We start from the raw sequence: 13,187 nt of genomic DNA, 5'->3' as shown, positions 1-13,187 counted from the left end.
ATCCAATTTCCAATTTCACTTCATCCAATAGTGCTCTAATGCTTTGACGTTGTTGCCACTTTGAAATATTATATTAAAGATGTTGGTTTGAAAATTGATTCATGATTTAACTTCTAACATTCTTCGAGTTTCATAAAGTAAAACAGTTTGGGGCTGTTTGGTTACTAACTGCTGTTTATGAAACACTGAATAAGGAATTGGACAATCATTTTGAATACAAGGTGTGTGTGTGTGTACGCACGCATGCTTGTGCCTCTCACTGGAAAGTGTGTGTGCTGCTTCGATGAACCATACTGGCATGTCTAAGAAAGTGAGCTGGCACGCTGCTCTCAAGGCGGCAATTCCTTTTTCACTGTGATTCAGTTAAGAGATGGCAAAAATCTGCTACCTGCTATGTGTGTGTGTGTGTGTGTGTGTGTGTGTGTGTGTGTGTGTGTGTGTGTGTGTGTGTGTGTGTGTGTGTGTGTGTGTGTGTGTGTGTGTGTGTATATATATATATACAGGGTTTTTCCTGGGTCAAAATGGCTCTTCGGTGCTCCCCCCCCAAAAAAATTGCGCGCTACGCGCGCACAGTCTGTGTTACCTATCAGCAGAAATCAATGTTTTTTTTTTTTTTTTTTTTTTTTTAACTTCATAAATAATGGAGGATATGCTTGAGGTTATCATAATGCTTCCCCTTTTTTTAAAAATAGATAGGCTAATATATTGACAATAGTTCAAGCCCCATGGTGCTATCATGTATGGTTCAAAGATTATCAAGGTTTACCTCATATGCAAACTACAGAAATCTGTATCAATAGAATCTAGAACTAACCAGTGGTCAGAAATGGAACACACGAATTATGTCAAGTCAAGTTTATCTGACTATTACTATTCATGTTTATAATACAAACCTACATACCATTATTTTCACCAATGGAGGCTGCGTTGGAAATCGGTAATCAAACTTTTTACAGCATTTTGAGTGGAAATTTAATGTGCATTTGTACAGGTGTATTCGTGCACGTCGGACTGGCCCTCGCAGTGGAACGACAGTTTTCAACCGCACCGGTTTATCAATAATAATATTATTATATTCGAGATGCAACACAAACGAGTTGAGCTTTCATTGATAAACCAATGCTGTTGTCTGCCTTCCCGAGGCCCTGCGTTCTACTGGTACTCGTTTAAACGTGTAGACAAATCAAGTAATAGCCTACACCTGTGTAAGTTCTCAACATAGCAGATATTTTAATACATTAAAAGCCATGAATATTGAAACCGCCGACTGATGAAGTCAGGATGCATCCACAGGTTGAGTAATTAAGTGATTGGCAGCTGGCCGCTCTGTCCATTCGCGCACCTCACAGTTGCGTACAGATCAGACTTATCAACTGGATTACTATTGATCAGAACAGAACGAGAGTTCGGCTGTAGCCTACTTGAAACATACTATTCAGAACATGTTCGCTGACGTGAACTGCATACGTGATGATTTGCTCACAAATCTGCTTAAAACAACTAGTGAAGGTGTTTTAGAATAACATTTATGCCATATACAATAAGTGACTTTATGTAAACACCACTTATTAATGTTAGCTGACTAATTATTTAGCGCAATGCTAGCATGACTCTACCGTAATTCGAATTTTAAGCAAGGTTGCCTATTGTAGCCTACCTATTGAGCCTGTTGATCGCGACCTGTTTACAAATCTGGTTAAATAGATGAAGGTGAGCTGTTATTTATAGATAATAAATATTTCCCAGGCATCTAAAGGCTTACAGCTACCTGTAAAGCATCTAAACGTACAGAGTAAGATAGGTTGACTGCTAAATCGGCAGCCACCAGTCTTTGGATAGCTGTCATAAGTCAGTTGTTGTAAGAATATGGTATGGCATTAATATTATTCCTACCATCACACATAGAATATAGGTTCACACACACACTGCTTCAATAAAACTCTAGGCCTACTATCAAAGTATTGTTTTTTTAAGATAATGTAGGCAACTGCTAGCTAGCTAGATAACGTATGCAACTGCTTGCCAGCTGCCTATAAAAAAAAAGAAACTAACGTGACTATTTAACGTAAGGTGACCAGACGTCCCCGGTTTCCGGGGACAGTCCCCGTTTTTGGTGGCCTGTCCCCGGCTGGAGCTGTCCCCGGAAATGTCCCCGGTTTTCACAGATAGACCCGGGATAGAAATTCAAAATTAAAAAAGAAAACAATGACCAAAACGTTTAGTTGCGTAGCCTACATACCACAGGCTCAAGCAAGCCAGCCAGCAGCCAGGGCAGCAAGCTCTCGCTCGGAGCTCAAAGATCTAGAATGACCGTTTTAGTATTTTGATTGGTGGAATATGCAGCGCGGTAGAATCTTTGCCATTGGCTTTTTTTGTATTATTTAGAAAGAGATCGCGTTCACTCATTCATTCAGCCAGCTAGCTCTGACAATACGAGTACAACAAGATAGGATAGCATTGGGATAGGTTAGTGTCATTGTTTATCATCTATGTCATATATTTAACTCATGATCTACATATTTAACCCATGATCTACAATAATCATATTATTTAACCTATGATCTACAATTTGCAACAATGTGTGTGTTAAGCAGCAGCTATCTGTTGGTCAGATGTCAGTCACATCTGTAGACTTGCTAACTAACTTTGTTAACTTTTTAACATTAGCAGTGATACTAGCTACAGTACTATGATATTACAGTTTCACTAATCTGGGTTACTAGAGGTAGTTGGCAACTTGACATTAAATGAAACCACTTGAAAGCTGAGGAGTGCGGACTTACATTAATCACAAACCGTATGAGGTATGCTATCTCTGTCTGGGTGGCTCCGGGAACGTTGGTTTAAAAGCCGCGCAACCACTCTTCCCTGCCATCAATTTTGTTGTAGGCTTTAGATACAGCCTGGTTGAACACGAACGTTTTCGTTTTATATTGTATCAACATACGTTTTCAAATAGCCCTGGGCCAGGCTGTCAGATGTCTATTTTATCACTATAACATTATACTCAAAATCGGAAGAATATTTTTTTCTTTGTCAAGTTAAGTCAAACTGCTGATGTTATGGCAGTGGGTTGCGTTCAAGATGAGGAAGCAAAAACAGTCTCATCAGTTCAATTTTAAGCAGGAGGTTAAAAAATGTGCTAAAATATGAGTCATGTGCTTAGGCTACATAGATTTTCATGTAGCCTAGAATAAGGGTAGGACTACATTACCTAAAAACTAAAACAAAAAACGTATGTTCTTGTGGTGGTCTCTTAAAAGACACTAATGAAATGTGTTTTTCCCCACATTAACTTCACATATTCTGCATTAACAAAGATGTCAACTGGAAGTGTGCCACAGAACTTGTTATTATTTAGATTATTCAGATCTCCCCCCTTCACCTTGACATTGCTTGGATTTTTTTTACTGAAATTGTATTTTGAATCTTTTTGTTTGTTTGTTTCTTAAATCACTTTTGGTATAGTAATACCTAAAAAAAACAATTCCAAAGATCATGGAGTGTATGGGCCTAATCTGTATTTTCATTGTTCCAGCTGATTACACAGAATATAGGAATACACTGCATTTAGTTTCCTCAATGGCCTTAACATGTTCTATGCTGGAAAAACATACACCTGACACCCATATGTGCAGACCAGTCACTTATCAGCCAAGCACAGAGGTTAGGCCTACTGCAAGGAAGCTTGAGTCAACGAGGTTCTTATCACAAAAAATTGGTTCTAATTATCTGGCAAAAGGTTGTTACCTTTACTACTCTTCATTTCAGCCACTTTGTGATTAGTTTTAAGATAAATACTCGTTGTTTGACACTTCCCCTGGCAATTTACAAGAACAAGGGTAAGATAAACTGCTTTATGAAAAAGGGCCCAGCCAGTGTCCCCGTTTTTCCGTTTACAAAGACAAAAACTTTACATGTTTTGGAGGTGTTAACGTATCTGAACTGAAATTGTCCCCGGATTTTGTCTCAGAAATCTGGTCACCTTAATTTAACGTCTCGCAAACTTGGAGAAGCCTTGGTTCAATGATTGGCTGAGGGGGTGGGAGGCGGGATCTGCTGCTGCTGTCTTGAATTCAACGTGAGCGCTCAAAACACCATTAAGCTAATTGGATGACAGTTTTTTTTTAATCGCACTCTTTTTTTTTTTTTCATTAGGCGCTCGGGATTTTTCATAGGCGTTCGGGAAAACGGCTTAGGCGCGCGCCTACATTTTCTCTATGCAGGAAAAACCCTGTATATATATATATATATATATATATATATATATATATATATATATATATATATATATACATATATTTGATATTCTTCCAATGAGCATTCATTCAGTGCCCTCGTATTTGTCCTGTTCTTCACCTAATTAAAATGCATTAGTGGCATTATTTAAAACGAGTGTTTAGAAAGAGACTGGTTGTTTGGAATCAGAATTAGGTGATTGAACACCCGTCATGTGAAGGTCTTCCAGGATGCCCCAATGGAATTTCCCATTTTTCATAATTTTTTTTTTTACTGACCAACAAAGGCTAGGTCTACAAGCACTTAGAAACTCCAACCAAGTATTAAAACTGGTAAGTAATGGAGAGGTCTATGTATGGTAATGGCAGCACACAGGCCAACATAAGTTGAGAGGAACCTGAGCATGTAAAATGGAGGTGCCCTTTAAATGAAAGCCCCAGTCGTAGCATCCAGCCTTTTGTCTGTGTGTGTAAACAAGTCTTTTTTCCCCCAGTTTTACTTTCCTTCTTTCCCCTCTCTCTCACTCACACAAACACACACACACTTACGTGCTTGATCACACAATCTGTCTCATTGATTCTCACATGGATAGACCCATGCATACAGTCAGTGTTATTAGAGGTAGCGAGATGTTGCATGTTTTAGCATTGTAGATTATGTATGCAAGAGTGACACCAGCATGCACTCTCTCGGTTGCAAGTGCTCAGCCTGTTCGATTTCACAGCATGCAAGACATTTCAGTAGCAAATGGTCTCCGCTGTGCATGTTTTATACGACTGCGAAAGGGGCTGGAAGAGGGGAGACCAAAATAGGCCCTGAAGAGTTGAGGCAGTGAGCGGGACTAAAAGAGGGAGAATGTGGGATACGTTGTGTAGGTTTCATGAGTTATTAATGACTGAGGTAGAGAAAGGGGAAAGGAAAGCAGGGCTGGATACAGGAGACTGAGGCAGAGAAACACAGCTGAAACTCTACACTCCAACACCAGCTGCTGGGATCAACTTTCCTCAGTGTGTGTGTGTGTGTGTGTGTGTGTGAGATGGGGCTACCAAGAGAGCATGCATGGTTTTTAGCATTGCACAGAGAAGTGATCGCATGTCTGTGTCTGTGTGTGGCTGTGTGTGGCTGTGTTGCATAAGTTGGTTGATTCAGTAAGTTGAGAGATTTTAGAGTAATGTGTGTGGCATTCATGTCGAGTACACTAGGTTCAGGGTGAAGGACCAACTGTGGATCTTTTTGTGACTGCTGCCCAGCTTTTATGTAGTCATCTGTCACAGATGATCTGTGTATGGAATGAATTATCGCTGTCTAAGTGTGTGTGGTGGCACGGGGCAAGCTTAAGTGTACCCAGTGTTCTCTTACACAGAGTGTGTGTGTGTGTGTGTGTTTGCCATGTGCACAGTGCCAGCTCTTAGCAGGGCTGCATTCAATGGGTGAGTCTCTGCAGCTGCTCCTCCTCAGCACAGGAGAAACAGAGAGAGGGAGAGGGAGATTGGAGACATGCCTGGAAGTTGAGCGCTCGCCCTTTGAGAGAACTGAAAGGCCTGAAAGTGTTCCCTGGCTCACTCGCGAGCAAATGTGACACACTACAGTGTCCGACAGTCTTTCCCTCCCCACTCTTCCACATTGTATATGCCTGCATTGTCTTGTCTTGACTTACTCTGACCTTCCTTGTTTCACCCCCTCCCTTTTTCCTCAGCAATCTCCCGCACCTCACTTGCCTTGGTTTTCTTGTGAAAAGCTTTTCTTGTAGCACACAAGAGTGAACATGTGTTAACACACATACACTCACTTCCAACACAAAAAGATTTTAGTTGGGTTGTCCTAGAGGGAGCAGACTTGTGTCGAGGCTTTTATCTGCATGTCAGGCTGCAGGCCCAACAGTCGGATGCCTGAGAGGAATGCTGGGTGCATTATTCAGTCACCCCTGGTCTGGACTCTCCCTCCTGGCACACCTCTCTGGCTCTGCAGGGCTCCATCGCAGCATTGCAGATCAGTATGGAGTCTGCTCGCGGCATATCAGGTGACGCAATGTCATCCACACCGGCAAAGCCACCCCAGCCAAAATGTACAGAGCCCCAGTGTCTGTGGTGCGGACCTCGTTTTATCATAGTTTCTTGGCCGCATGCACATCAGGGTTTGCGGCATTGTCAAACGCATACATAAACAAGAATGCTGAAACCGCAAGAGGGTTGTTTTTGCAGAGGAAGCGTTAAACTTTCATGCTCTCAGTCCTAGTGATGTTTCTCGGGTTCTTGAACTCTTGAGCTGTACAGGATTGTGCCTTTTTGAAGTTGAAATCTGTCTCTGAGTTGTAAAACAATATTAACTGTTCTTATTGAAATATATTTTTCAACCGTTTTTATCCACTTTGCTGGGTTTTATTTTCAGAATGAGGTCTAAATGTGGGTACTATTAAAAGTGATTTCTCAGTTGCTAACTGTAAACAGAAGAGAAAAAAAGCCCTACGTCTCCTCTATCAAACTGAAAACCTTGAGTGGTACTTGGCCATGTATGTCAACTTTATGTAAAAGCTGTAGCACGTTGCTTATGACCCTGGTTAATAAAACACTGTCTCCCCCCCACACACATTTTTTTGCAGATCAATGTCAGGGTTACTACGATGGATGCGGAGCTGGAGTTTGCCATCCAGCCAAACACCACAGGCAAACAGCTCTTCGATCAGGTAGGTTCCTGTGGGGTGGGTCATGGAGATAATTGTATTGGGAAGAATATGGAAGGTGCAATACCTGCCAATGCCCGTTTGTCATGAACAGAGTTGCACCAACATCTCTTCCAAAATACCCCAAATTCCTCTCAGAGCCTTGATTTAACTGACACATTACAGTTCAATGTGCTTACCTTTTCTGTGGTGTTTGTACATATGTGGAACCCAACTGTCTCCTGTCGTTTGTGCTATATGAGTGAATACAATAGAGGTCATTCCCAGCAGCCCTTGGCAGAACTAATCTGGAACAATGACTGCCACAGTCGTTCTCCTTTCCTCTGGCAGAAAAGGGAGAGGCTGCAGCCTGTATGCAGAGCCCTGTTGGTGCTATTCACAGAGTCCTCTGGCCAACAGTAGACCACTGTAGTGGGCCCCGGGGGCGAGCAGACGCCAGTGCCATTCTGCTATCTCCTCACAGTGATGTCACTCCTCCCACAGAGTGCTATTAGTATTGTGGATCAAGATGTCACTCGAGCAGAAAAAGGTGATGGAAGTTCTGTGCCAGAGTGTTCCCTCACCCTCTAAAAGGGGAGCATGTCTCTCAGCGGGCCTGTTAGAAGCGGACCGGCTATGCTAGACTACACTCGTGTAAATCACCATTGACTTATCCAGTTATTGAGTTAAGAGGCTTGATTGGGAGAAGTTCTTGCTGGAGTGGTTAAAATTGTTCCACACTTTAAGAGCAAAATATAATCTTAAGGCTAGAAAGTTGTTTGAGTCAGGGCTGTCGCTGTATTTCTGCATTATAACCTGTAGCAGATGAGCAGCCCTCAAACCACTGCTGTTATGCATATTGCACTTTAGGCTATGTCTATAAAACAGGTTTTAAAACCCTCTGTTGTTGTTCCTTCACATTTTTTCAAAAAGACTTGCTCAACCTCATCCACACTCAAATAGTAGTGAAAACGCTGTTGATAGCTAGGTCATCTTTAAATCAAATTTCTTGCCTAATCTACGCTTAGTTATAGGCTACAACTAAACAAGACTTTTATCAAAGCAATGACACTTTGGGATGAGAGCAATCCAATGAATCTTATTTCTTTAACATCATCAAAACGTGGTTTGGGCTGAATATCCTCAGTGAAGTAAACCTTCTCTGATAGAAAGTTAAATGCTATCAACTTTAAGCAGACTAACACAGAAAAGGCATTGGTGTCATTCTGGTCATTGGTTGCCATGTTGAAATTATACTGGTTAAAAATGATTTGTTGGAAACACTCAAACGCCAGGTAATGTACACCTGCTATATATTCATCACCTAGCACAAGGACTCAACTTCTGGCCCAGATCAGATAGGTATTATGACCGTAAAACCATGCCAGGGATGCCAAGAGCGCTCACAAAACTGTATCTCAAATATGTACAAGCACACATGATGCAATATTAATGTCTCTGGCTGAAATATTTATTTGATGTCACAACATGTGGGGTCCATGGGCTTTTTTGTCCCATTTTGTTAATGGACCAAGAAATTTGACCCATGTTCAATCAAACCTCACAATAATACACCCCATAGCCCCCAACCTCCCAAACCACAATGCATTTCACCTGTGGTCAAGTGTGTCTGTGGAGTGAATAGCCCCTCAGTGTGGTTTTTCTCTTCTCCTGTTAGCTCCGGCCCCCTGGAGAACTCTTACACTGTTATTTATTAAAACAAATATAAATCAAGTGGATTTATTTTATTTATTTATTTATTTATTTTGCTCTGGTGCGGTATCCAAAGCTTTGAATGACACATTTTTCCTGGAGAATGACCTCTCTGGCTTTCCAGACGGCTCACCCCCTCCTCCTCTCCATTTCATCCCTGCATTTTCCTGGTGCACTATCTTTAAGTCCAGGCTTGTCCTCAACCTCCCCCGGATTGCATTCCGCATTCTCTGCTCCTGTGCCACGGCAGCCGCAGCTGGCTGAGAGAACGCCAGCCTCAGCTGTTTAAGCAGTTGAGCAGACAAGAGAGAGAGTGTGTGTGTGTGTGTGTGTGTGTGTGTGTGTGTGTGCGTGTGTGTGTGCACAAATGTGCATGCGTGCGTGCACATTCTTGCATATACACACATTTGTGCATCTGTTGTTTGTGTGTACATATTTGAGTTGTATTTGCGTTTACACACACACGCCTACTTTCACCCTGGATGGCCATTAATCACACTCCATTCCACAGCACAGCTTCAATCTAAACCTGTTTCAGCAATACCAGGGAAAGGACGATATTGATAGGATATTGGACAGGGTACAATTCTACACATTTGAAGGAAAAATTCCTCCTGATATTTCCAGAGACTTAATATTTTGGAGCAATAAATTGCAGTGTATTGCAGGATTGATTTGCAAGATTTGCTGTGTCTTACAATATTAATGTGAATTTTTACATTTCATCATGGCCCAAATATTGCAATAGTATCGTGGTAGTACTATCTGATGGGTAGCCTACTGAGGGCATGGATGACTATAGCACAGGGAAGGACACATTCTTACTGTTACTTTGATACCAAGAGGATAAAAGATAGCTTGTCTTGTAGTTGTGTTCAATGTGCACTTTGTGACCATGCTTAAAATTTCACATTCTTCTTTTGGATGGGTATGTACATGGAGGTATGTTAATCATCAGTACATGAAACCGGGTATCCTCTTGAAATCAGGGCTCTTATTCGTGTTGTACAAGGGAATTAAAGGTGTAACCGGGGGGCACTGTGGCGCAAGCAGTAGCCCCGACCACCTACGGGCTTGAAGCCCATGGAGGACACAGGTTCGATTCCGGCCTGATGTAATTTCTCCTGTCAACTCCCCACCTCTTCTCCCTCTCATTTCCTGTCCCACTCTTCACTGCTCTATCGATTTAAGGCACAAAAGCCCAAAAATAAATCTTTAAAAATTAAAAAAAAAAAAAGGTGTAACCTGCAGATAGCTATAGAGGTTTGCAGCCATGCCTCATTGGATGTTCTAGTGTAGTATTTTTTTTTGTAACCAATGCAATTTGATACTAGTTCTCAAAATGGGCAGCTTTAAAAGACCGGATAAGGAAAAAGAATAGAGGAGACCCTGGGAGTCTGTGTGATGGTTTGCCATTTCGACTTTTAGGCGTTTGATTAAATGCCAGAGGGCTTAGAGAGGAGTGCAAAATGAAACCTCTGATTGTCAAGTGAAGAGTTTTTATGTGTACTGGCTGCCAAACCGCAAACTAGTATTGGATGCCATTAGAACGATCCAGTAATGACATTGAGACATAAAGTCTGCTGTTGAGAGCAAAATGCTCTTGCCTGTGTGTGCTGGTTTTTCCAACCTAGGTGATTTTTCTGTGAATTTTATCCTGTGGTAGAAGATTCACATTTTCAACAGGCATGTGTTGAGACTAGAAGCATAGCTAGTGTATTTGATGAGGCTTCAGAATGTTCCAAGAGAGTCTCAGGCAAACTTCTTCCTAGGGGTGGAATTGGAAACCAGTTTTAACATTTACAGTATACAGACCCCTGGATCGATCTAAATGAACCATGACCTGGTCAATGGGCCGATTCTGAAGTTACGAATCGGTTGAGTAATGGCTGCCAATTCTACTTATTCGTATTCTTCGTATAAACTAAGCTGCTGTGGAAGACTCACTGCTTGTACATTGCAAGTCATGTTACACTCAAAATAATAATGGCCGCCTCTCATTCACTGATAAATCTGCACAGCAGTACGTTTTGACCTTTTACAGGAGTAAGGCTAGTATTATGTCCCTGATACTACAATTGAAAATGCTCTAATTAAACCCGTCCACAAGTAACTGGTAGCCAAATTGAGTGGAGAACGCTGTCTCCAGTCGAAGATGCAAGTGTTGTGGTTATGTTGGCATTGCAAAAAAATTACGCTTCCTTTTGATTCATGGTACTGATCGCAATTTGTTAAAACTGATGCGTGCTGCTCAACTCAAACATTAGTTAATGTTTGTGGTAAACTTGTGTATTGCAGTGTATTGGATGAAGCCATGTCCTCAATCAGTCTATGTGCCGTAACCATCTAATACATAGCCTACTTCAGGTAATGTTACAGAAAGAAGCTAGCGGAGCGTTATAACCTTGCCTGTGTGCTAATCAAAGCTTACCTGTGTCTATGGTGCTAACTGAGACACCTGGGCATAGGTGTGTGAGACAGACCTCAGTTTATATTCATAATGTCAGAATGTTTGATCAAACAGTAAGTCTTTGTTGTCTATCTGTTGGAACAGGAATAAACCCAATGACGTGTAATTCCAAAATAAGAGGCCACATTTGTCTGTGTCCTAAAGTAACAAAAGTACTTCAGATTTTCTGGTCTTTTATGAAATGTATCTATTTGAAAGTAAGCAATGCCACTTTAGCTTATTTTATGTATAATGGAAAACGAATGTCAGTGTAACAACTGTATCAGATAACATCACACCAAATCTTTCCATATGAAGATAAATCGTCCCTGAATTGTATCGTATCTCATGTATCTAGAATTGAAGGGGAGATTTACACCCCTACTGCTTACGTCTGTTCTTGATGTTTGACCTGCGTGTGTGTGTTTTGTACAGAGCTACTGCGTGATTGTGAATGGCTTTTCTCCTGCTTACTAGGGCTGTAACGATACACCTACCTCACGATTCGATTCGTATCACGATTCTTGACCCACGGTTCGATACACCCCACGATATTATTATTATTATTTATTTTTTTATCTCGCGATTTTTTAAATATATTTTCTAATTCACATTAGAATAAGTATGAGATATAAAAAAAATGAAGAAACAATTTATAACCAAATATTGAGGTTTTTATTACTCAAAGCAATGCTGTTGAAAAACATTCAACAAACTTCGGAACCTGTTATCTATCTGCAGAGCAAATGTCATACAAAAACATTAACGTGAATTAATTGATGCTAATACCTAGCGCGGTCTCTATAGGATTTCCCATATACGTTAGCATTAAGCTAACATATTTTCTACCACAGTAAAACATGCAATACTATGTGATTGTTTTTAGAAAACGAATGTTACGTGATGAGATTGCTAAAATGTAGTCTGCATATCTGCTCAGTTTAGCAGTGCTACCCAAGCAAAGGTTTGAAAAGAACTTCAAGCTTCAGACTTTCTGTTAGGGAAACAGCTTTCTATCTGCCAAGCAAATGGCAGGATCATGACAACACGCGCAACCTTTGGGAGCATGAACTGCACTGAGTAAATTTTGCGCAACAATTAACCCCAACGCTGAAGCAAGCAGCCGCCTTTACTAGCGAACCAAACTTTTTGTATCACGTAACCGCTGAGGGCATGTCGCGGTTCTGCCTCCTCGCATCGCGATGCAGGTTCGTGGCCCAGAGTGTCGCGATTTCTCGGTTCGATCCAATATCGTTACAGCCCTACTGCTTACTGATGAAATTGTGTGAAATTGCTGTGTGTTTGTCTGCACTCACCAGCGACTTGCATTTGTGCTGTTTGTTTGACGAGCAGGTTGTGAAGACAGTGGGTCTACGTGAAGTCTGGTTCTTCGGCCTGCAGTATGTCGACAGCAAAGGCTACACCACATGGTTGAAGCTCAACAAAAAGGTAAGACGCATAGTTTTTCTTCGTCTCTCTTTCCTCTCTTCCTCCCAAAAGTGTGGCCATCAATCAGGGTGAAGTGGTTATTAGGCTGTGGTGAGGGCCTCCAATTTTAAGACATCCTGTTCAAGAACGTGGCAAATAAGGAGTGGTTAATGACTCCCTCCTCTAACGCACCTCTGTACCCACCACTACTCAGATGTGTCATAAAAGTGTGTGTGTGTGTGTGTGTGTGAGTGAGAGAGACTGCACAGTGTATGTGTGTACATGTATACGTGTCCTATGGAGGACGTTGAGAACAGTTGTGCAAGCCACAGTGCGGGATGATCTACGGCAGGGTTTATTTAACAAGTGGCTGCTGCAGTGGAAAGTACTGGGGCCAGCTCCTGGGATTTAGAGCAGCCTCTAAAGCGCTAAGACTGCAGCCTTACGGAGGCCCAGCGAATTCTGTTCTTGTGTGGGAACCAGCAGATGATCAGATTAACACTGACCCTCTGATTCACACATATAGCATCTGCATGCTGTGTGTGTGACGTGACTGTTACCCAGTCTGTAAATAACCAGGAAGAACAGGCTGTTTCAGTCAGTATACCCTTCATTCCTGCATCTGCGGCCAAGTTCACATGGCAGAATGCAGAGAATAGGGCCTGTGGACCTGTAGAAACAATGGTGCGTACCTGCAAC

The 13,187-nt window shown here is 41.7% G+C and overlaps 1 protein-coding gene across 1 annotated transcript in view; it reads left to right on the top strand.

Annotated features, from left to right (window-relative positions):
- LOC308362592 (radixin) overlaps window positions 1-13,187 on the top strand; it is a 37,577-nt gene that overhangs the window by 10,872 nt on the left and 13,518 nt on the right. Inside the window, exons 3-4 of the mRNA XM_080835313.1 lie at window positions 6,839-6,922; window positions 12,414-12,509. Of these exons, the coding sequence (XP_080691439.1) occupies window positions 6,839-6,922; window positions 12,414-12,509 (180 nt within the window). The remainder of the gene's footprint in view (window positions 1-6,838; window positions 6,923-12,413; window positions 12,510-13,187) is intronic.

Source organism: Sprattus sprattus (genome assembly GCF_963457725.1).
Source record: "Sprattus sprattus genome assembly, chromosome: 3".
Taxonomy (NCBI): Eukaryota; Metazoa; Chordata; class Actinopteri; order Clupeiformes; family Clupeidae; genus Sprattus; species Sprattus sprattus.
Note: the sequence above shows the minus strand (reverse complement) of the source record. Positions and strands in the feature narration are given on the sequence as shown.